The 25,784-nt window shown below is 37.6% G+C and overlaps 1 protein-coding gene across 1 annotated transcript in view; it reads left to right on the top strand.

Moving 5' to 3' along the window:
• Positions 1–25,405, top strand: part of RNASEH2B (ribonuclease H2 subunit B) — a 59,680-nt gene extending 34,275 nt beyond the window's left edge. Inside the window, exons 4-12 of the mRNA XM_085325000.1 lie at positions 639–746; positions 3,656–3,732; positions 6,337–6,454; positions 12,268–12,332; positions 13,704–13,809; positions 16,951–17,029; positions 18,492–18,534; positions 23,185–23,265; positions 25,282–25,405. Of these exons, the coding sequence (XP_085181126.1) occupies positions 639–746; positions 3,656–3,732; positions 6,337–6,454; positions 12,268–12,332; positions 13,704–13,809; positions 16,951–17,029; positions 18,492–18,534; positions 23,185–23,265; positions 25,282–25,389 (785 nt within the window). The 3' untranslated portion in view covers positions 25,390–25,405. The remainder of the gene's footprint in view (positions 1–638; positions 747–3,655; positions 3,733–6,336; positions 6,455–12,267; positions 12,333–13,703; positions 13,810–16,950; positions 17,030–18,491; positions 18,535–23,184; positions 23,266–25,281) is intronic.
• Positions 25,406–25,784: the final 379 nt, after the last annotated feature.

Here is a 25,784-nt window from a genome sequence, read left to right as displayed (position 1 = left end):
TCTTTTCTTTTCTTTTCTTTTCTTTTCTTTTCTTTTCTTTTCTTTTCTTTTCTTTTCTTTTCTTTTCTTTTCTTTTCTTTTCTTTTCTTTTCTTTCCGAAGTATAGATACAGATGAGCACTTTGAAGCAACTTTCTTCAGCTTCCTTCTTCAGCTTACTTGTCTCCCTAAACTGAGTCATCTGCAGTCCATTTCAATGAATATACAAAAATTACTTCAAATTGTCACTTGAAAGTTTGAGAATTTTGTTCCCCTACTCCTGAGTCTGATATCTCAGAAACTGGCATGAGGAAGGGAGAAGTTTTCTGGTTATCCACCTTCCCTCTTCAGTACAGGCAAAAGCTAGTTCTTGTGTGATTTTGATTTGGATTTGGATCAAAGGTTTTATGTTGTAAGATGAACTATTCACACATCTTATTTATTGATTCAAATTCAGTTTGGTTTATAGAGCTGCTAAATGAACATCTGTATGTAATAGTTTTCTTTGTTTGAGCTTTCTTTGTAGTGAGTTTATGTAGAATGTGTGTATGATTGTGTGTGTGTGTGTGTGTGTGTGTAAGGCACATTCTTCCAACGTATTGGGTATTCTTTTGATTTTTGTGAAAGCTTATAAACACAAACCAGATTTCTTTTCAACAGGAGAAGCAACCCTTTACTTATTCAATAGCGGTGCACAGCAGCTGTTTGAAGTAAAATCTTTTCAGGAGGAATATCATTCCTGGTTTATAGGTCAGACTGTTCAACAAGGTGGGTAATATAATGTATCCTTTTCCCAACTGTAACTAATGTTCATACTCAGACCTTCTCTCTCTCTTATAATAAATTTACAGGTGTTTCTCCTAGTTGTTGAAGCATGCTGCATCACATGCCCACCTTCTGACATGCTTGTTTACCATCTGGACTCAACCAGGGCTGGGCTTTGTGGTCTCCTTTTAAAAGACTGCCTTTGGCAGCCTGAATTAGACAGATGTTCATTTGTCTTTTAGGAGAGAGTCATTCAATTGTGTTAAAACTGAAATTCCATAAAGTACTTTGCTTGCCTTGTCAATCAAACCAGCCAATCCTCCATGTAAGTAAAATATATTTTATTCTAGGAAAGAAAAGAGGCTGGATGGCCTGAGCTACTTAAACAGAGCAGTGTGTTAGAGCTCCAAGCACTGCAATGTATGTTACTGCTTTTACTTACTGCTCTAGTCTCTTGTGTGAGTGCTGGGATCTTTAGATGGGGCTGCTGTCTGAAGTGCCATTTCAGAGTTCTGTTGCCTGAAGTGAGCTCATGTATAGAGTCCCAGCCATTTCCTGATCCTAGCTTGACTTTCTGAGTATGAGGCAAAAGATTTCTGTAACTGCTTATAACAGCTGTAACAAGCCTTTATCAATAAGGATGTTGCTGGAGTATTGTTTCTCCCTGATGCTCTCTGTAGACCAAGCAGTAGGTATTAATTTTGCTTGCATGTGCTGATCTATATCAGTTTGTTATAAATGCACAATGCCTTATGTTTTTCGGTTTCACCCAGCTCACATTGAGCACTGGACCCACTTTTGGAGACCATCACCTTTAAGCTTAGGTTTTGACTACAGGAGATAAAACTATACTTGTTTTGTCCTTTCTTTAACTAGAAAAAGACCATTTATAATAAATAAAAAGCAACCCCACCGAAGGTATGCCTTCTTTAATCGTAATATCCCAAAGTGTRTGTTAACTTTCAAACATCCTTTGCAGGTGCATATAGCAATGCAAGTGGTATGTCTGTGAACTTTGCTGTGCTCCATCTGGGGATGAGCCAAGAGACTTAGTCCCTGTTCCCAATTATGTCCGCATTGTATTCTCCTCCTCCCTTTTTAACCTCTTCTTTTGGCCTTGGGAAATGGTTGCCTTAAGGAGTCATCACCTAAGTTTTCTTTAAGAGATACAGGGGAAAAATTGTTCCTGAATGTTAGGGCTGCTGCATTTCTGAAATGCTTAGGGGAAGAACAAAACACAAAAGCTGCGTGTTTGCAGTTAAAGCAAATTATCTAGTTACCTACAGGGAAGGGCAGAGGGCTTTATAAACCTACAGTGTGTCTGTGTGGTGGAGATGCAGTGGGAAGTATTTACGTAGGAGCTTTGGGAAAGTGGCTAGTGATTTTTTCTTCCAGTTTTGTCATCAAAACTTTCAGTTTTGTGAGTAAGAAGTCTAGGTACTTTCTTTGCTTATGGCTGTGTATTTGAGATTGAGATTGAGAACACACTTTGCCTGATTCTTGTCCAGGGAATATATCCTCTTATGGCTAGGAACTTTGCAYGTGGCAGTACCAGTACAGATCACAAACTCACTTAGCTGGTGAAAAATTCCAGCCACTGAATGCCCAAGACTCACCTTTGTTTTGCTTGCATGTGCTGATCTGTATCAGTTTGTCATAAATGCACAGTGCCTTATGTTTTTCTGTTTCACCCAGCTCACATTGAGCACTAGGCCCACTTTTGGAGGCCATCACATTTAAGCTTAGGTCTTGACTACAGAATTGCAAAAGGGGAATGGCAGAGGGCAGTCTAAGAGTCTGCTCCAGCCTTGTTTCCTAGGTGTCATTTAGGATCCTTGAAGATTGTGCTGTCATAGGAAAACTCCTTGATGTTCTCTCCAGAGAAAAGAAATGAAATTAGCTTCTGGATAAATGTGAACTGGATCTCCAAGCTAATCTGTCTATATGGCTTTATTGCAGAAACCTCATGGAATGTATCATGTTAGTAATACGGATATTTGACTGGGTGCCTGCTTTGCCCAAACACCTTCTTCTCACCACATTTTTGTCAGTTTTAGGGCCATCACAGTAGGATTCCTTTTTTTTTTCAATCGTCTTAATGATGTGAACTAGAAGTACTCCATCTCTATTTGCTTCTGGTTTGCTAATTAATGTCAAATTGTCATCAGTTACTGGATCTCACTAGTTCACTTCCTTCATGTTGCATTGTTTGCAGTTGTCTGCATTTATATGAAAAGCCTGACTAAAGTACTGTCCTGCAGTGAACTCCATATGGGCAGAGGTGTCTGTTTTATTGGGAGGCCAAGACCTTTCCTTATCCACAATTTTGACCTCACTGAGTTGTATTTTCTGACCTATTTTAAGTTTGTTCTTTCCTATTAAGAAACTGCATGGCCATTCTCCCCTTGCAAATGATATGTCTTACCCTTGCAAAGCAGGTAGAGGCAGCTCAAACTGATCAAGATCTTGAAATTATTTTTTGAACAAAGTGTGTCTTTTGCCAGCATAGCATCTCTTGCCCCGTATTTGGGGTGGAGTGTACCAAGCAGAACCGATGTACCAAAACAACGGTGTGTTATGCCCAATTCTGCCAATAGAGGGCAGCTTTAATTTTGCCATTATTAATATAGTCCAGAAAAAGACAAAACTGAGTAAGAGTGTTTGAAGCCAGCAAACCTGCAGCAGAGTTTATGCTTTGGTTTAGCACAGCTGACGCCTGAGCGTGCTCTACATTTTTAATATAAAGTCATGATTACCATTTTCCTTCCTATTTTATTGAAACATTTTATGTAAAAAAAAAAAAACACCCCCACCCTCCTGAAGAACATCCTTACCAAAAAAAAAAAAAAGAGGTTAAGCCACATACTTTTGCTTCTTGGTGCTAAGCTTTCTTTTACATGTCTGACACTTAGATGGACGTCTACTGTTTGTGACACCGATGGATCCCTTATTTCTGATACTTTATTACCTCATAAAGGCAGACAAAGAGGTAAGCCTGCTTTATCTTTTTGCTGGAATTCTTAGGTGGAAATATTATTTCTAACTTGATTTTCTGCAGGAGATATTTTAATTTTATAAAGAGGAAAAAAGGACTTCCATTGTATGGGAAATTTAATTTTTGTTTAGAGCAGGGATATCCACCACAGAAGTATTTTTGTTTTCATCAATTTATCTTGATCAGAAGGTATGTTCAAGGAATCATCTTGCAATCTGAACAAATACTAATCCTCTGCTTGTAAGAGAAGCAGAGAATCTGTTTTGTCCTTTTGTGAGAGCCTATCCCCAAACTATTGAATTTAAAGTCATCAGAGTACAAAAAATTGATGCCCATTCTGCAGCATCAGTAGATGAGTCATTCTGGGGAAGAGAGGAAGAAAGAAAGATGATCTGGATGCTATGGGGTAGGAAGAAGAAATATTTATGTGGCAGATTGATCTTAGAAGGAGAAGTTGCCTTTTTAAAAACAGTACTTGTAGAGATGGTTTATCATAGAATGGCAAAGTAATGATGAAGTATTCAAAAGATAGATGATTAATAAATTGGTTCATCGTGAGTATCGCAAAACCTCATGTAAATTTAAGAAGTATCTCAAAAGGCATAGGCAATGCTTTTGATTTATTGATTATAATTTTCTGCTTGTGAACAAAAGGGCATAAAAGAAAATGTAAATGTCAATCTTTGATTCTTTCTTGATGGAGGCAGTAATTTCACTTTATGCATCCTAACAGCTTTTGTTCTAACAGCATTTCTTATGAGGTTGCTTGCTATTTTCCGCTTTAGTTTGCAAGTAGAGAATGCAGGAAAACAATTTTTGTATGCTGAAGAAATAAAGTCCTGTTAGAAATTTGTAATAGTAATCTATTGCTCTATAATTATTTTTAAATTTTTTATGATATAGTGTATTCAAATGTGTTCTATATTTCTGTGATCTGTCCCTGCCTCAGGGTAGCCCATGAGAAGTCATTTCACAGCAACAGTTTAGCTGTTTCTCTGCATACTATATTCTACTTGCATTTAGCATCCCTTTGAAAGCTTTATACCAAACTTAAATTATGGAAACAGTAAATCTCCTCCGTCTATGTGATCGAGTGCTGAGGTAGCCTGAATAAAAGAAGAACATTACTGCTCTTTCTGTGCATGGGAAGAGTCCTGTACTGCCCTTTACTTCCTAAGTACTTGGTTCTGGGAAGGTTTTCTAGGGCAGACACGGTGCTAGATAAGTGCACAGAGCTGGACTGGGTACGATATCAGGACAAACATATTCCTGCAGTGCCATGCACAAATTAGCATATTCCCCAGTAAAAGGAAGTCTGAAGGACTGTGATCCAGATACCTCATGTGAGACCAGCTTGAATGCAGCCCTGTTGCTTCTTGGCTTGAACTAACAGGGATGTTACGTTTCCCACTGGGTAGTTTTGAATCATCCTTTGCTCCATTCTTTTATTCTGATAGTGTAATGCAGGGTTGCCTAAGTGTCCCTGAGCAGAGCCAGCTTCTATCTAGCAGGGCTTCTTAGCTTAGGCTCTGTACCACTGCACAATGTGAATATTGGCTGTATTGCTTCCAGACATAAGCTAACTTGTGCAGGTAAGTTTTCTATGGGTAACAAAAGAGTTGCAGCTTTGTTATTGCCTCTTACAATCTTCTTTTTGCCATTGTAATTTAATCTTTACCTCTTCCATAGGAAAAAATTAAAATTAGTATTGTTTTTTACCTGATTTAACTGTGGATGCTTATTTTTATTAGGCCTCTGACTGTTTAGTAGGAGGATTGATTAATAATGAAAGCAGTTTACCCAGGTGCTTTTTTTAATGCTGACCAGTGAAATCATTTCACCTTTGGATCCCTGAAACCATGCACTCTGTCAGAATGGAGAGCTCACCGAGTCTTTGTACTGATGTGCTAAAGGATCTTTCCAAGGAGAAGGCTGCCAGTTGTGCCAAACTGTGCTGAATGATTATGCATTATTTGGCAACAGCAGGATTTGTTTGATGGTTCTGTCATGTGTGGGGCTATTTAAGTTGTGCCAAAATCACTTTATATACGTACTCTGGCCAAACTGGAATTGACTTTGCAGAGGTGAAAGGTTAATACTGTGTTCCAGAAGCTGCCCTGCTCCTTTGAGATTTATCTTTATGGAAGGAAAAGCAAAATTTGAATTGAAGTTATGACACTGGGTTTATTCCAACAGGTTTTGATCTAAAACACTGTTGGCACACACTAACTACTGTGTCTTCTGTCATCTTCCAAAAAATCCCCCTGTACTTCACATTAGTTTCTCCCCATATTGTTTTAAATTTGGGCTTTTAAGAGCATTAATTGACGAGTTCAGCATTTTGCAGGTATTTACTGGTTTGAAATAAATATTTATAGTTGCTTTGTAATCAGTTTCTGAATATGTCATGTGGTACCATTTGAAATACGACCTTCTCTAAATACTTTATTTTAAAGCTATGACTACTGCCTGCATATATATACACACACACAGAGACACACATATATTTTTATATATACATATGGCTTAACAACGGCTTACTCTTAGTCTGTTGTTATTTATGATAATGCTTTTAGAATCCTTTTGATGTTTTTTCAGAAAGGAAAGTTCCAGCCACTGGATCAAGTTGTGCTAGACTCTGAGTATCCTTGCTGCTCATTGTTGTTGAAGTGTACGGATGTTAAACAGTCCATACATCATGTAACAGAAGAAAAAGGTAAAAAAAAAAAAAAAAAAAAAAAAAAAAAAAAAAAAAGAAAAAAAAGAAAAGCCTGAGTTTATTAGTTCCACTAACAAATTAAATATAAGCAATAGTTTAGATTGTGCAAAGTGAAGTGCTTCGACTGATCTGTCTGCTAGGAGAGGAGAAGCCACTTATTTGCAAGATAGATTTAAGACTGGTTCCATGCATCTTTAAAATTATACTGCTGTATGCTACACAGTTGTGTTGATAGTGCTAAATTTGTGTTGTCTCATTTTGATTGGGCTACATTTGCAGAACGAAGAGTGAGCTTGATTTTGTTCTTTGTATGCCTATGTTTTAGATGCCAAATTAAGCTTGTTGAGCAGGTCTTTAGAAGAATCATTTTTTTGTTCATTAAAATAGATACGTTTTAGGTGATTAAAAAATAATGTGCATACCTTCTCTCCTCTCACTTGATCTTCTGTGTTAGCCATCTAGACATTTGCTATATATTTAGTGGTAGAGAAGAAATACTTCTTGAAAATGATTCATTCATCTATATTAATCAGCTTTCTCAGACTGGGAAGAATCACCATTTGAACGGTATCTTTCCCTCAGATGGCTACAGATAGAACCTAGACTCCTGTGGCTGGATATATCGGGTGAATCCTGCTGCTGTTGTCGTTGCACTTTGCCTTTTCCAGGTTGGAGCAGTACTGTAATAGTAGAAGCTTATGCTTAAGAGTCTTAATTGCAGTATTACAAGTGGTAATATGTGGGTCTCAGATTATTTGCTGTAGCTCTAAAATTGTTCTGCAGTCTTACAGTCTTGTTGGTTTGTGGTGTAAAAATGATAAAGTAGTCGGGGTTGGCTTCTTAGGCCTTACTGTATATGCTGTGAAATGCCTTTTGCTGAAAATTGCACAACTCTGAATTCTTTCTTTAGGGTAGGATGGTCTGGTATGGAAGAAGCRAACCACTGTCCACGTGGCCCTTTTTCACCCTTTGTAGCAGTGTGTTCAAACAATAAGTAGGCAAAAGCTGGAAAAGGGCAAATATGCTGCTGAGAAAGGCAAGCAGTTTTCTAGTTTGGCATAATTTGGTGTTGTGGACTTTGTGTAATTTGATGCGTATTCAAAGACTTAAAGTTTTTTTAAAATGAGAACCTTTTTTGGGATATACAAGTGTACGTGAGAGAAAACCTAACTGGTATATATTCTGCCCTCAACCTTTTTCCAGAATACCCTTTTCTATAGAGAGCATTTTTTTTTTGAGGATAGGATAGAGAAAAGAACATTACATAATCTTTGCAGCTTGGCAAACCTGCAAAAGGTGTAAGACTTCACTTTTTAAATTCAGTCTTTTGAAGAGGATTGTCTTTCTGTTGTACTGAGTTCCTGATAGTGAATGAAAATCTAACTGTGTACAGGAAGGGATACAGGAGTCTGAGAACATGGAATCTCTGTTGGGTTTCCCTTTTCTTCTCTACCAGCAAGTGAAAAGCAGCTGAACTCTCTGACCCGTATGTGTGTAGAGCTGCTGTAAGGGATTGAGGTGTATGGGTTAGAAGCCAGAGAATTTGCTTTCACAAAGCACTCAGCCCTTGTCCCTGGTATCTACAAGAAGAAATGCTTAGGTGTTCTACAGATAACTGGAAAATCGCTGAGATAGGTTGTTGGAGGAATAAACACCCTGATAAGAAGTAAAACACCATACCACTATGTGGTACACCACATAAATGCATAGAACATCAACACTGGGGAGGTGTAAATTTTCCCTGAAAGATTTAGACACATGAATTTAAATTTTTCCTGTATGAAATGGTGCATATGTAGTAATGTGAAGCAATTACTTCCCCCAAAAATCAAATTGAATTTAGAATAGAACATGTTCCTATTGAAAATAATCATCTTATCTTAAAAGTGGAGTAGGAAATTTGTGCAACAAAACAATTGTTACATTTTGCTGGGACTGGGATAGCTGGAATTGTGTGCTGCTGTGATACTTCCAGATTTCCAAAAAACTTTCAGAAAACATTAAGCTATGTTCAGTATCACTGGGAACAAGCAACCCTTTTCTTACGGTGAGTTATGACTTTTGAGAAGGCTTGTCTGAGACAGATACATCTCAGTTGCAGTTACTTTCTGCTTTTGCCTTTCCAGGAAGTGCTAAATGCTTCCAATAAAAACTGATAGTAAAGTTGTAAGCAATGGCTGTCCCCTACAACTCGTCTGATACTGCCTTGGGAGCTAAGGATAAGAGTGGGGGTACTAGTGTTCCACTCACCAGTCCAAGAAGTCCAGTTGAGAAGCTCAAATAGAAATATAGGACAAGGCCAGGATTTTTTTTTTTTTTTCTTTTGGAGGGGCACTTCCTGTGAACAACTGTGCTGTCTTTGGGCAATATTTATGTCTTCCTCTTAACAGCAAAGGAAAATTAAAAAAAAAAACAGTCTTTGCCTTAGAAAAGATCTTACATCCTGTTCTAACCTCATTCTGGAAGTCGGATTTGCAGTTGTTATCCACTGGAGCGTCCTGTGAAAGTGCACTCCATTAGACAATTGAAAATGCCTTACCTCTTGGTTTTGATTTTTGCTTTGTTTTTTTAAATAACTTATTGTGTATGCCTGTAAGCTTGGATTGTCTTTTCAACCACTGATATTTGCCATTCAATAAATTATTTTCACTTCCTGTTATGTATTAAAAATATATAATATAGATATACATAAATATATATAATAAATATAAAAATTGATATTGACATTAATACTGCAGGCACATACACACGCTGACTGTACATGATATTCTTGGATGTCCCTGAACATGTACCTGCTGCTTTTTGTCTTATTTGGGTTTGGTTTGGGTTGAAAGTATCAGCAGAATTTTTAAAATATTTTAGAACACCAAGAGTATTGTTATGCAACAACCTCGTTGGAGCTTGCTTCACCCTCTCTTCAATCTGTTTCTCTCTCTTTGGTATTCTCATGTCTGTAATTACCTGTAAAAAATATCAGTATTATGACTAATGTACTCTTTTTAAGAATGCTTGTCCTTTTCTAGCTTTATGACCTGTTGTCTGCTTTGTAGCCTTTCTTGTTTAAGGCATAAAGTCTTAGGGTAAGAAGTGTCTGCGGTATTGAGTCGTCTGCAGCTCTGATCTGTTTGGCAGAACCTAACAACGTCATTTTCTAACTCTTAATTTAATCTCAAGGCATTTAACATCTGTATAACAAATTCTTATCCTGGAGCACATGGAGTTTACACATACTGGATTAGCAGAAAGTCCACCTTCTCTGGCCTCTGTGGTGAAGAATAATGAACATTCATTTTGCTGGATAAAATTCCCATTTACCTGCTTTAGTAGTTGGGGAAAGGGTGTGTTCCAGCTAGCTAAATCTGGGTGAGGCAGGTTGTTTGCTAATAAATTCAAACACAGGGTAGCGAGTAGAACAGAGAAGGTTTAAGAAAAGGGTGATGAACTCTAGTTCCAGAGCATTACTCTTTGTTTCATTTTGCAAGGCAAATCTGTGCTATGATCTTGTCTGATGTGATTAACATGAAGAGCCAAGAAAACTTACCTGATTAGAATAACTAAGTAATATTGCCAAGCTTGTATTCCCAGAAGGTAGGAAAAAAGGGGCCATAAGAGTTTCTGAGTTATGGAAAACACTGAGAAAATGGATGTTAAAATGTGCTTTAGGCAGTTTGCTCAACAATACATCAGGGAAACTTCCAAGTCTACATAGCGATTACCCGATCGCTGAACATATTATTTAATTGTAGAACCACTTATATTCCATCTGTATTTCTCAAACGCAATCTTTCCAGATGTCTCAGACCAGTTTTATAGGCACCAGACACATTAGGGAACAAAAGACTTTCCAATATATACTCATATTATCAAACATAGTCGCTAACTCTCACCAATATCAAATGTGCATCACATGTTAAATCCACGTTCCAATATTGAATCCTTTTGTCAGCAGTTTGTGACTTTCATAACTCACTTTAATTCTTCAGAGGTCTCAAATATTGTCAGTTTCTAGAGTTTAATAGTCAAAACTGTCAAGCACACAAAATATTTTCAAACAAAGTGATCTCTGAAGGGTTTGGCATAATTATTTTTCACATATTTTAATGAAAATGGCTTCACAGTTCTGCATTTCCTTTCCCTAATTGAGTCACTCTGAATCATGCTGTTGTGGGGGAGTCTGCCTGGGAATCTGGACTAGAATTACTTTTCAGCACAGTTTGGGGGATGGTGGCAGGAGGATGTCCCTTCCTCGAACTTTCTCAGATAAGAGAGGAATCTAGGAATCGTACTCACTGTACTTGGACCTAAACCATGTTAGCTCTTTGAGAAGCAGGTTCACGTATTCAGAGTCTCTCCCCCATTTTCCCTGCTTCTTTTCTTTTAGAACCATTTAGAAATGTTTAAGTCCTAAAGGCTGCAGCCTGCTATGTCACAACTAATTACTTTACCTGCAACTCATCAGCTTCATGAAGCAAAGCTTATTAGTGGGTTTTTTTCCTTTTTTGCTCTGAAGAATTTTTGCTTTTCACTCCTCTACAACCATTGAGATAGATATAAACTTTATCTTGTGTGCAGCTTTCCCCAACCTCTTAAACCCCCCTGCCATGCAGAAACAAAGAACACATAATAGTTAGATATTTGTAAGCAATTTGAAAGAGCCAAAATAAACCCCAAAGAAGGAAATGCTGAAGGAATCATAAATAACATGTTGTTGATTGTTTGCAAAAGGGAAGAAAGAAACTCCATGAACCCAGTGCTAGAATATGAAATTGGATCAGTAAATGACATGAAACAGATGTAGGTGTCTATGGGAATGGTATACAGGAGATTAAAACTTACTGAATACCCGTTGAAGAACAAGACTGAAACACAATGGACTCTAAAATCTCCTGTGTAATCTTATTAGGCATTTCATTCCATTTCAGAAATGTGGCTGTAAATTAATACTCAGTAATTTTTATCATGAAATTTCTGTGAGCCTCTGTAGTTTTTTCTCCTCTTTGCCTCAGCATCCTGAGCTAACATACCTCCAGATAACTGATCATATGTGAATAGTGAATGTTTTTGGTACCCTAGTTATCACAGGGGAACCACTTTCTGAAATTCTTATATCATCAAGTTAATTTATGTCGCTCAATAAATCATAAATGAATTGTATACTTCCTCCCACAAGGAGTGTGTTTCACTATTTTGAGTTCTGGGTTTTCTTTTGACATTATATTAAAGTATGTAATATGGGGATGGAAGTAAATGCTTTGCTGTAGTTAACCTGTGAAGTGAGAGGAGGGAATTGATAGGAAAAGGGATTATTGAAAGGACAGGTGGTTTATCTTCACTAACCATCTTTCTCTTGGCCCCGTTACTAAGTGCTAGAATTCATAAAGATTTAAGGCTTTTTTTTTTTTGGGGGGAGGAGAAGCAGGCATGGACCCAGCATTTTATGTTACAAACGGGGTAGTTAAAATGAGCAGTCTGGTGATACACGGCAGTAAAGACTATGCTACGGACTACAAAAGCTTGAGAAGAGTCTTACTCTATGCAGTCTAGGGTTACATACATATAATTAAAATATATGCTTTGATGTATTAGAGCCTAGTTAGAGAATTATCAAGTTGTTGAAACTTGCAAATATGAGCTCAGTCTGTTTATTTTTCCATTTTTCAATATTTTTGAAACTTACTACCCTGACATGAAAGAGGTACAAGTCACAAATTAACTTCCATGCTGTATCTGCATCTTACAAGCTTTTAAATATATTGAAAATGCAAACTTAATCACTCATTATTTTTCTTCCTCTTATTGGTTTGTCTCAGAGATTGGCAGTCAGAAATTTCACAAATACAGTCAAGAGAAGACATTAAAGTGGTTGAAGAAAAAGGTATTGTGATTTTCTTTTCCTTTAAAATTTGCTTTTTGTTCAAAATGAAAACATTCATTAACTTGTCCATATCTGTATTTGACTCATGTAGCATGCCTCAGTTCAAGGTCCTTGTTTCATCCAAGGACAGACACTGCATTAAAGCTGTTGAACTTGGGAATGTGATGAAGTATTATGGAAGTGCTAAGTTTGCTACAGTCCTCTTTTTAGTGGTGCTGGCGTACAAGGGAATCATGGAGGAGAGGTGGGGGCAGAGGAAGGAGCTGAAGTTATCTATAACTGTATTCTGTATGCTTTACACAAGATGAAGGGCTTCATCCACTTCATAGATGGGCTAGAGGGAGGCTTGAACTGTTCCCCCTCACAGCTTCTGAATTCTACCGTGCAGTAAAGCTGAATAGATAGACTTTGGTTTTGTGCTATAAATGTGTTCCCTCATGAAGTCTCAGCAGTATCTCCCAGATTGGTACTGTTACGGTTGCTGCTATCCTGATGCCGTCGCACTGTAAAAGAAGCTAGTACAGTATGCTGAAAATAAACTGGTACTATAGCTAAGCTTAGTGTAGTCTATACTTTGACATAAAGAAGATGAATCTCATGTTACACACACACACACACACACACACACACACACACACACACACACACACTGTGATGGGTCTATGTAGGAAAAGACTGTGTGCATCATGTGATACGAGGAAGCCTTCTCATTTCAATTAGTCAACCCAAGCACAAAATCTGTTCTACTTTCTGCCATAATGATGGAGCTCTGGAAAAATATTACTACTTTTCTTTCCTGTTACTGCCTTTTATGGGCTGTTAGAAATACTGCATGGCTGTGGTAAGGGACAAAAACAATTCTAGAGTCCAGTTGAGGCACTGAGATATCTTCTTTTTCAGTGAATGCAATGTGAATGTTTGAACAGGTACGTGTTTGTGTTGTTGAAAATTCCTTGTTCTGACAATGATTTCTGAGTCAGATCCAGTATAACAGTGCCATTTAGTGTCCTGAAACTTAGATTGCCGTCAGGACTGCCTTTGCAATCCACCTGAGCACAAGCATTCTCTGCTCTCCTAACAGGTGTATTTCTCACCTGTGTAATCATGGCTGTTGCATCTGAATTGCTCAGCTCATCTTAGGGTGCTGCAAAACTGGTACTGTGTTGCCAAGGCAACATGTTCAAAGACATGCTAGTTTCTTTGGAGTTTTTGAGCTCATATGCTAGTCATTACAAATGTATATTAAATTTCACCACAGTCCATAACTTGAGTGTTTTATAGGCTTGAAACAAAATTACAAGAGCTTTGTCACTGCATTAACATGTGCCTAACAACACTGATACAGACATTTCATTCTGTGGTTTCCTATAGGTCAATCAAACAGTGAAAGCACTTAAAAGCAGCAATGTAATTGTAGGTGAAAGGGTACAGTCAGCTACATTTATCAGCGGTAAACAAATCACAGATGCCGAAGAAGGTAAGAAAACTAAGCGTTGTAATGAATTGCATTTTTGTGAAATAACATACCTTGAGATAAAACACATGATTAGAATCTAAAACTTACTGAAAATGGCCTTTGCCACAAACATATTTCTTGCACAGAAAAAATCCGTACATGCTGTGACTATGTGTCTTGACTGTTCTGAGTTCTTTGATATCTTTGTTAGGTAAAGTTATAATTAACACTAGATCTTTGCTGGGGTTCTTTTAGCTCCTCTGTAGTTCAGGGAAGGGACATCTGTTGTCAGTGAAATATATGTGGAAGTGCTTTGCTGAACTGAGACCATTTTGGATAATATAGCACATGTGTATGACATGTATGAATATTCACACAATAAGTATGAGTGTATTAGAACAGACATTTTTTACTATTATTAGCATGCAAACGTGCTTCATAGAATTCTCCAAAAAGAAAAAAGATCTTAGGAAGTTACAGGCTGCATACTTCTGGCCCAAACATGATTGCTTTATATGACAAATTTATTGAATTACACAAATGTGTGTTTATTAAGGGCAAAAACTTTAATAATGTGTATGTTAAATCTCCCTGAAAGTGATAGTGCTGGTACCAGAAAATCTAAAGTAATCCTGTTTGCTTCTGGTCACCTTTTTCTTGGGGAGGGCAATATCCTGAATGTCTCTAGGTTACGAAGTTATCTAAAGAAATCTACCTGAAAATGGACTCTACTAAGAAAATACTATGACATGATAATGAAAATGAAGACAGTTTAGAACAAGATGAGCAAAAGCAAATTATTTCTGATTATTAAGATATTCGTAAGTCTGCCTGCATTTCAGAAATAAGGAGAAACAAAGCAACTTGCTGACAAAGTGGAAAATGAGTTACCAAGTAATGATATCAAAGGAAACAACATAAATGAGATTTAAGAGGCAGCTAGACAGTTTTATAGAGCAAAGATTATAATATATGGTTTTTGAAAAGAGGCAAAGCTGTAAAACTTATAAGTATCTTTATCTTTACAGTAGCTTTTTATCCTTTCCCAACCCCCTCTTTTTAAAGGCGGGGGAAAATGACCTGTCCAGACAATCTTATCTGTACTTAAATATTTTATCTCTGAAATTTGTAATTAAATGGCTAAACTGCAGTGTTTTTTTTTCTGCCTTCCTCCTTTCTTATACTAGCATGTGTATACTTACCTTCTTAAAATGTTTTAGAATTGAAAGAGCTCATTTGGGCAATATTGGGGGTTAAAAATAGCTAAGTTTTGGAGGCAATCCCATTGTATGTAGCAAGGTGAATGACAAGAAATCAAATGGACCTTACCCAACATTTATTTTAATAAGCCTAATTTTCTTGTCTGGTCCTTTCACTACCGTGACAGTGCAATTTATTTCATAGAATCACAGAATCAGTAAGGTTGGAAGGGATCTCTGGAGATCACCTAGTCCAACCTCCCTGCTCAGCAGGGTCACCTAGAGCATGTTAGAGGGGTTGCATCCAGGCGGGCCTTGAGTATCTCCAGAGAAGAAGACTCCACATTATGAAATGAAATTTCATATTGTGTTCATAAGGTATCATGAAATTTCAATACCTTATAAATGTGTGGGTATTTGTAGTTAGTATCTACAGATGTGGTAGGAAAAAAAACTTGAGAGCATATAGTGAGTGCCAAGGGGAAAGGAGGAAAGGTTTGCTATTTGGGACCTGAGTACTTCTTTAGGAAGAAAAAGAAGGGAGGTTTGCAAATATTCCTGATCTCTGACAGGAGATTAATAACAGAGCAAGGTTGGGGCAAGAGTGCAAAGTCCCTGGAAGGCAAACAGTGGTATCTTAAAATGGGTAAAGGAAGTCAATGAAGATTACTTCATTGCAAAAAAGCAAAGAAAATGGATTTTGTATTTGAATTATAACATTGGTTGACTTGGCCTCACCATTCAGTATCATAAAGCAAAGAATGTGATGATGAGAGTATTTTTCTTAAGAGATAAATTGGATAGAGAAAGTGCTGAGATGAATTTGTCTTGGTTTGAAATCATTGTTGTTCTCTCCTGCCCCTAAAGTGGACTTAGGGAGTGACAAATACTTGATGGATGTAGGCAGTGGAAGGAGAAGTGCAGATAGGAATTACTGAATTTTATGCCAGTCTAGTTGGAATGTGTATGCTGGTTTCAGCTTATTACTGCTTTCTGCTTCAGTGCCATTTTACATTGAACTTCTTAGATAAAAACAGAAGAAACTGACATCGAAGAAATAGTTCTTTAGATGCCGGTTTACCATGTGCTTCTGAACTCTGAGCATGTAGGAGTATGAACAGCTAGAGCTGGCTATTTTAGATGGAATTCAGAGGTGAGATTTCAGCTCAGTGTCTATCTGGCAAATACTTCTTGTGCATAGGTAAAGTTACTTGCAAGCAGCCCCGAAAACAGCAACTTTAAAAAATCCAGCCCATGGTTAGTAAGTGCTTGTGTAGAATGGGACCAGAAAATGTGTTTTAGGACTTCATGTTATAAAAGGGTCACCTTTTCTTCCCCTTTTTCAGAAAAACATTTAAGTGCCCTGTACTGAAAACAGCTTCTAGTAGTTCATATTTCCACAGATAATTATCCTGTCTTGCCAGTGATGTTTAGATAGGCCTTGGCATTTTCCATAAAGTACTGAAATTAAGTACAAGACTTTGAAATAGACTCATTGTCTCATCTAATTGTTTTCAGTTGAAGCCAGAAAATGTACTTTAGTACTAAAGCCCATGCCAAATAATTGTAAGATCCAGATGCTTTAAAATTAATGATTGCCTGTTCTGTTGAGTCAGCTTTTTACTCTTGCAGGTTTTTAAAATTTAATTTCTTCAGAAAAATACATGATATCTAGTATTCTCAGAAAGTGAACAGCTTTTGTAAAGTACATACAGCAGAGATTAATAACATGTGCTGACAAAGTGAGTGTAGTAAGTCTTTACTTCTTAAATAAACCTACAAGTGTCATATAACATAAACTACTCAACACAGAGAAGCATCACAGTGTATCCATTAGAAGTCTCTTACTATTAGCTCAACCGTATAATTTATGATAGCACACACAGCATGGCTAAGACAGCATGACCATATAATGTGAATGTTCTTTTTCTCCTTCTTTTCATTCCCTGCCCTGTTCCTGAAGACTATATACGGTATGCCCACGGGTTAATATCAGAATATATTCCTGAAGATCTGAGTAAGGAGTTGTCAAAATATTTGGAGTAAGTATTGTTCCAGCTTCTAGTTTTATGTGGTATACAGTAATGATCTTCTGGTCATTTCTATTGAATACTGAAATTTAGTCATCAAGGTTACAGTGAATGCAGAGAGATTATATTTACCACACTTTAGAAGTGGTGTTTTCAGATATGAGTTGTGGATGTATTATTTCTGTATTGTTTTTGTGATCACAGAATCACAGAATGGTTGAGGTTGGAAGGGACCTCTGGAGATCATCTAGTCTAACTCCCCTGCTCAAGCAGGGTCACCTAGAGCACGTTGCACAGGATCATGTCCAGGCAGGTTTTGAGTATCTCCAGAGGAGACTCCACAACCTCTCTGGGCAACCTGTCCCGGTGCTGTGTCAGTTGACTTCACAGTAAAGACGGTTTTCCTCATATTCAGGTGGAACTTCCTATGTTTCAGTTCGTGCCTGTTCCCTCTTGTCCTGTCACTTGGCACCACTGAAAATAGTCTGACCCCATCCTCTTGATACCCTCCCTTAAGGTATTTATAAACATTGATAAGATCCCCTCTCAGTCTTCTCTTCTCCAGGCTAAACAGGCCCGGCTCTCTCAACCTTTCCTCATACGAGACATGCTCGATTCCTCTGATCATCTTTGTAGACCTGCGCCGGACTCTCTCCAGAGTCTCTCTTCTACTAGGGAGCCTAGAATTGGACACAGTACTCCAAATGATGCTAAAAAGCATGGGCTGGAGGAGAGACATAATAATAGCTGAGTCTGATACATCTGTTATCACAGTCTCATCATAAAGCTCCAAGGAATTTAATCCCCTTTTAAAGGAGAGAAAATGGAAATCCAAAGAGTTAGAGTGGATTGTCCAGAATTGTCAAGCACGAGAAGCGGAGCCAGCAATAGAATCCCAGACCCTCTGTCCCCCTATGTCCTTTTGCATTCTCACTAAGTGCTGCTGGGGTTTGAGTTCATATATCTAACCTGTGTTACTTCATACTTAAATCTGGAAGGTGAGCCAGGATCCTAACCCTGGTGTTTGTTTTCTGCCTGCAGATTTTGCTTGAAGCATCATTGGGACTCTGTATGTGCCCTCGGTTCAGTTGTATTATTGTGGCCTAGGAAAAAAATGTGCAATTTTCGTCTCAGAAGTCTCACAGTATAACAGAGATGGCATATAATATCATCTTACTAATTATAGCAAAGGTTATCAGAAGTAGTGTGGGGTTCTCCTGTTTTGATTGCCAGACTTACCTTTTAAAAGAGCCCATGGGTTTTTTTCGTTTGTTTGTTTTTTGGTGCCTAGCTCTGTTTTAGATATCTAAGTCAGGCATACAATGTCTGTGAGCCACTTTTTTGCAAACACATGCCATGTGTGAGCAGCTGATATCCAGAGCATCCTTTATGGGGAAGGAATTAGCTTCAGGTTGTGTCATTCAGAAGTTTTATTCAGCTGTCCAAAGTTACACTGTAATCTTCTGTTCTGCAGGCTCCCAGAACTCACAAGCCCAGCACCGGAGCCAGAGATGAAGGTAGGAGGATATTAAGAAGATATTGACACATATATTATGTTGAAAGCTAATTTCTCTCTGTTATTATTAAAGCTAGACTAGGCCAAGCACTGTGTACAGTACAATGAGTAAAGTAAATTGGCCTTGTAAAAAGTCAGTCTGAAATAACACCAGAAAGTTAACAGGTACTTTTATATTTCTTATTAAGCAATATTTTAGTTGGTTTTCCTATTTAAAAAAAAAAAAGGAGAGAAGAAGAAAGAGACATTTTATGTTTTTGGTCAGCAGTCTTTTTTTACTTGGTTTGCTCATTTAGTTTTATTGAGGTTGATGGGACAATATGACCTCATAGGTTTTCTTTCATATGTAATTTATGAGGACCTTGGAATGGTCCACCAACTATGGTGGATAATCTCTCATACACTGACCGTTCTCCACTCTAAGTCTCATTAGAATTTTTATTTCCATTACTTCTCTTGGAAGGCTGTTCTATAACCTCATTCTTCTGATGCTCAGAAGCCTTCCTGTAAATTCCACCTTGAATTTATTCGTGACCAATTTATTCCCCTGCATTTTTGTGCTAACTTTATCATGTTTTTTTTTTTAATTGAAATGGCTCTTTTCCTTCCCTAACACTAATCCTCTCAGTGTGTAAAGGGAAAACATACATTGTCCCTGTTTTCATTTTGTGAAACCAGTCTTGGTTATTTAGGATGAATTCTGCATTCCCTCCTCATCGCTTGTTCCAAGCAATTCARTTCTTTGAACACAGGTGACCAGAGTTATGTATGATTTATTCAGGATAAAATCTTTACCAGTGCAATACGATAACATTCATCCCTTCTTGTCTGTCTTCTTGTCTTAACTGGAAGGATTTTATTTCACTACGTCTTAGAATCCCAGTTGCCTTTCTTGTGTGATGTAGCAGATAACTCATAGTCATGCTGTGAACAGTTAAGACATAGAGGTCTTTTTACTCTACTGCGATTTCTAATTGATCAGCGTTCAGGTTATTCCAGAAATTTATGCAGTAGTTGTTCTGTAGATGACCTTATTCATCTGTACATTTCATCCTCAGTCTTCAAGGTTCTGTGGCTTTTCCTTTGCAGTGTTACAAGTTCTTTAGGTATTCATAATACTTCTCAGTGATGTATATTCAACAAATGTTAGCATTCTGCTATCTTTAATTAACAATTAATGAACATTTGAATAAACATTATTCATGGAACTCCAATAGTAATCTTCACGTAACCGAATGTCTTCCTTTTCTGCATTACCTGCTTTTGTGTCCCCTTCACTCAGTTTCTTACCTGACTTCCAATTTTTATGCAATCTTCATTTTCTCTTAATTTCAGGTTTTTATGTGGCACTGTGTCAAATCCTCTGGTAATCCCTTACACCTTCACAAAGTGTGTTATCTTTGAGAAAAAAGACAAGGCATTACCTACATTTAGTTTTTCATTTACTCCATATCTTTAATTACTCCTCATACCTTCAGCTTTTTTTCCACTTCTGTTCTGCTGCAGTCCAGTGAAAGGGCCTGTTACTGACTAAATCACTTTTTCCTCCTTATATGTAGATGAGTGTTGTGCTATTCTGCAGCAATATGGTTCCTACGTTTGGCAGGTCTTGCTTCTGGACTTAGGATTTCTGAGGCAGTCTCCCACCAGCTTTAGCATATTGAGTTTTACTTCTATCCTGAATAGAGCAATTTCCATTCTCTTTTCTGTCCCTGCATTTAACCTCTTCATTCTTATTGAAAACATTTTACTGACTACTTCATTTTGCAGTTCTATGTAGATTAGGTTTAATATCTGACCGATCTTTTATTGCATAGCAGCCTTGCTTTGCCTTTTTTGATTCTCTTTTTGCTTCTATGGCTAAACAACTTCTACTATTTGTTTTAATTTCCTTTCCAAGGTCTAACTCAGGATGGCTTTTTGGCAGCTTTCACTTTATCCATATATTACCTGATCCCTGAAACAAATTTCTTTTTTTATCAAACTTCTTTTTCTATTCATCATAGGCTTTCTACTTACTTCTAATACCTTTTTTTTCTTTTTTCTTGGAGGGGATGTGTTTGTATCTGTGTGAGTGTGTATAGGGGGAGGATTCATCCAGTTTAGTCTGAAACACTCTTTCCTACAGGACTTTTCACCTTATTTGAAGTAAAAGATCCCAAACCACTTTTTCTGTCTTTTTTTCTTATGCATTTCAAGCGTCCCCTTGACACATCAAATCCTTTACTGTGGCTTTGAGAATTAAGGAGAACGGTTTGCAAAGTTTGACCCTCTGGAATCAGCAGCCCTACTTTTGATTATCCTTTTCATTTAATTGAAACTGAGACACCCTATTTCACTGAAACTGGGTTACTTACTGCAGTGACCTTTTCCGCAATGTCCCTGCTACTTACCGAAACCAAGTTTAAAATAACATCATTGCTGGCTGTTTAGTGACTGTTTTGTTAAGCAGTATGTCAGCTAGCACATGCAGGAATAATTGGGCCCTACTGTTATTAATAGCATTTGTTCTCCAATGTATATCCATGGATATAAGTTATTTCCATGTGGTTGGACAGTTGTTCTGGCTGCACAGTTACTTGGCCCTTTGATTCTGTTAAGAATTATCTTTATGTATTGTAAGAAATATTAAACACACATTAAGAGCCAACTGATATTCATCAGCCATATAAGCATGTTACAACAACTATATTAAACTACATGTGATGTGCATTACATATTATGTACGAATAGTTTTTATACCGTTGGGATAGTTCTGAGAATCTATTTTTAAAAATAGTTTTATTTCAGCAGTTAGGTTACAGAGGAAATGAGGCTTAGAACTGTGTTCATTTGTTGGGCAGTGAAATCTTTCTGAGCATCCCATTAATTTCCAGAGGACTGACTAGGGTGTGCGTGATGCATTTGTGTGTAAGTCTTTGCAGCTCCAGAGCTTAAAACACTCCTCTATTTCACAACCTCAGAGGAGAAACGCAAGCTTTTACTCTGAAATCTGTAGTCTCCTTTAGACCTGTTTTTATTTGCCTGCATTTAAATTTCTCTTAATGAAGGCAAGGTGTGTATATGCAGTATATGATTATTACAAAAAAAGAAGGATCCAACATATATTCTTATTACAGGAAAGAAACTGCATGTTCACAAATAATGTTAAAATAAATTTTGAAGGGAGGAGAGATTTAGAAACTTTAATACTTGACAGAAAAGCTACAACAGATTCTCTTATATACTACAAGAGTAAACTGGGTATAGTCTAGAGTTTGTGATTTAATGATTAAATCAAAATTACATGTTAATCTTTGTTTTAATTGTCAGCCATTGATCTTGTGTTATAATCATCGTACTGTCCAACCTTTCAGCATAGGGAATCTGGCCATCGGCAGATCATAACAGAATATGTAGGATCTGCTACAACCAAACGCTCTGCTGAAACTCAAATGTTTTATTATAAGGTTTAAAAAGTTGTTTATCAGATTCCAAAAAGAGGAGAATAGTCATAATTCTTTAGGTTGTCATTTGAAAATGTAATCACAGTGCAGTAAACAGCCTCCCAAAGAGGCTGATTCAGATCCCATTGAAATCAAAAGAAAAGGCTGCTGCTGGATCTGGTTCTAAGAGCTGAGAAATCTAAGCTGCAGACCTGGCTTCTGTGCCAAAGAGAGAGAGGAATGGAGGGAGGGAAAGGGAGAGATCAGAAGTGCCATAAACAAAATGAATATAACAGGGGCTTAAAATGGTATGGTACCATCCAAGTTGCTTGCAAAATCACTGTCTTTGGCACAAAAACTTGGAAAGCCACAGCTTAGATTTCACAGGATATTAAGGACAGGGTAGTAACATCAGATCTATAATAATAATACAGCATTGTAAAATACTACATACTTTTTTTTTCCCCCCTTTTGGAAACATACCAGAAATTTTTCACCTTTAAACTAAACACATGCTCATAGTTTATGGAAAGAAATATTCATTCTTACGGCCTGATCATGTGAAGTGCAGAGAACCCTTAACTTCCATTACGGCTGAATTTAGAAGGCACCCAATACACACAGCGTCAAGCTTCTTAATGTGCTGTTGAATTCAAGTGATAAAGCAGTCAGTAGATCTGTGTCAGTGTTCCACTGTTGCTGAACTGTAGAAACTAATTACTCTGAGAGGTTGTGCACGAACAGATAGAGACTAGATGATAATCTACTGGTGTTGGCAGGTAGCAATAACACTGCAGTTCCTGGTCCTTCATGGTTCCATGAGATCATGGGCACTGGATTGTAACTTCCTGGTTGTTAGACAGTAACTTCCAACAGCTGCTCCACAAAGGCTCTCCACACAGACTTTGAAACTAAAGTCAAAATCATGAAAGTTGAAAACCGTATTGAATTTATTTCTGTAAGTCATTCCACAGAAGGCTAAAAAGAAGAAAATGCCTCCCATAACATTAAATAATCTCTTCTAAATACTGGAGAGATGCTATATGTTCATGCCTAAAGAAGACAATGATGAGAAGAGATCTACCGCTGTTACTGCATATTCCTCAGATGGTTCCAAGCCTTGTTTTGGTGCTATGGTTACATTATAAAACCAAAGTTTTAAATTCCGTGTGTGTACATCATAACAGTGGTTGACAGAGCAACTTCATCACTCTTTAACATTTCAGAAAAGGAAATTATCAGATGTCCCTGTGGAAGCAGAAGAAGACTATACTAAGTTTAACAGCAGCAATCTGAAAAAGAAAAAGGTAAGCAAACCTTGCACTCATGCATGTTTTGCCAAAGCATAGATTAGTACCCAACAGTTGAAGGCACACAGTCCCTTCTTTTCTCCTCCAAACACGTCAGAAAAACAAATACAAAATGACAGATGTCTGCAGCTGTATTCTATTTGGCTGTGACTCAAGACAACGCTCTTCACTTTTTACATGGCCTCAACATAGCAAATTTTTCTGAACCAGTGTTTTGAAATGTTTGGTGGTGGCCAGTTTAAGTAGGAGATATCTAAAAATGGGAAAATGGTAACATTTCCTATCTCTTTTAAAGCTATGGTTAGTGATACTGATTTCAGAGTGCTGGGAGAAACACAGAACTGACAATACTGTCTCCTTGAACTTTTCTTTCAATTTTAATTTGACCTTGATGCTCTTAGTATCACCCTCTGAACTCCTCTGTACTGTCACTATTTGAATATATTTTATCTATGAAACTTCTAGTGAACCTCTCAGCTAATGTTTGCAAAACTCTGAGTTCTTTAGATGAGAAATCCTGCAGCTTAGTGTTAGCAACTGTTAAATTTCAGTTATTTGAAAAAGAAACGAAGATGGCAGCATTCACTTAAATTCACAGGGATTTTAAGACAGGCCTTATTTTTACCAGAAATGTTGCTTGTGAACTTATTTATGTCAATTTAATGAAGTTAACATGAAGCTTGCTGATTGCCAACTTCAGCACAAGTTTTGAGGCCAGTTCAAATCTGAGTCCAGTAGTGTCTGCCACTGTATCATTCCTAGGGGAGCAACAGAGATGTGAAAAGAAATGGATTCTGTTTGTATATGCCAAGCTTATGAGGCTTGCACTGGGTTGTTTCTCTGAACACTGAAGGAAAAGGAATCCTTCTCCAGTCCATTGGGAACCAAAAAGGCCCTCTGCACTGCTCTTGTGACCTTCAGACAAATGCTGACTACTTTTTATTTCTTTAGAAAGAGCAGCAGCTGGTGACAGATGCATTCCTCCCCTTCTGCCCACCCTGCCCCCAAACTTTTTTGTATGTGGGGCACACACTAGTTTTGAAGTGAGAAAAGGATTGCCCCCTTGGTGAAGGAGATAAATAGTTTAAAATATGCATGTTTTTTCCACCTTCTGCCCATAATGTACTTGAATTCTGTACAGTATACCACTCTTTTCTAAACACTTAGGCAGAGTTTTTGTTTGTACAGTAAGCATCACAGACAATTATACTGTAGTTGCATATCTCTATCCTATCCAGAACCTTCGAGCTGATCCAAAGAAGTGGAATTGTGAAGTCCTACGGTCTGAGATCTATCATAGGAAAAGGTCGAGGCAAAGATTTCTTAATAGGGAAAGCAGCTAGAAATTTAAGATGTAACATTTCAAAATGTAAGAAAGAAAAGAGGTCAGCTCTATAAAACGTGGCTCATAAAATGTGTTAGGTGTAAAAGTCTGGGAAGTTATCCCAGTGGCCTCAAAGTGTTTTGCAAGTGTCGGTTACCTTCTTCAGTCTTAGTTCTTCTGTCTCTTTTCCCTTTATTTCACTGTACTGGGAGACTTTCATAATAATTCTGTGTGAATTATTCATCATCTCTAATGCAAGGCTGTAATTCAGCCTGCTGACAACATAATCATGAGATTGAGTCGGAGGGTACAGTATGCATCTGTTATATTGGATGCATTATTCCTCTTAATGTACACTCAGGGATTATTCCAAAGTAAATGTTTGAGTCAGGATACCTCATTCTGCAGAAGGGAAAGATGTTTCACCTCCTTGTCCTTGTAATTGATTCCTGTCTTTGTCTGAGGTTAAGTAATTCATGACAAGTATTTTTCTATCTGAATAATCTCAAATTTGTTTTGTAAGGTTTTTCCCTTGCAAATTAATATCCTATATAACATTATCTTTACTGCTGCATACTAAAAAAGTACTTCAACTTCTTGCTTGACTTCTGTATCTAAGAGTTTATAGCTTACACTCCCCTCCTATGGAGATGCTGCTTAACTTTCTCTGTTTTTCATTTCACTAACAGGCAAACAGCAAGATGTCTGCAGCTCAGAAGGCTCTGGCCAAAGTTGATAAGAGTGGAATGAAATCCATTTCTGCTTTCTTCAGCTCCAAACCTAAGGCATCAAAATAAAGGCTTGTTCCTGAAACAGTTTTATACAGTGGTTTTTTTTTTACATTAAGCTAAAGAGATTTTTGTTGTTAGTATATTCAGGGTATATCTGCATACACAGTGGAATGCAATGAAGAGATGTGTGAGCTAGTGCAGGCAGAGCTTTTATGTCTCATCGGTTCAAGGCAGTGCCGTGCAGACATCCAGCCTGGGTCTGGAAGAGAGCGTAGCTGCGTTAGAGTGGTGCTGTGTGCTGAGAAGCAGGGCTTAGCGTGGCACCGTACAGTGTGGCTGTACTGCTTCTTATCCCAGGGCAAGCTCAGTCAAAGCCGCCACCACAGAGTTTTCTCCATTGCACTCCATTCTGTGCAGGAGACCTGCCCTTCCTTGTGATGTATTTTAGAGGAGAGTGTTTT

The sequence above is a fragment of the Rhea americana genome, unplaced genomic scaffold, assembly GCF_003343005.1.
Source record: "Rhea americana isolate MKP2758 unplaced genomic scaffold, rheAme1 scaffold_95, whole genome shotgun sequence".
Classification (NCBI taxonomy): domain Eukaryota; kingdom Metazoa; phylum Chordata; class Aves; order Rheiformes; family Rheidae; genus Rhea; species Rhea americana.
The sequence above is the reverse complement of the archived record's forward strand: the minus strand, read 5'-3'. Positions and strand labels throughout refer to the sequence as shown.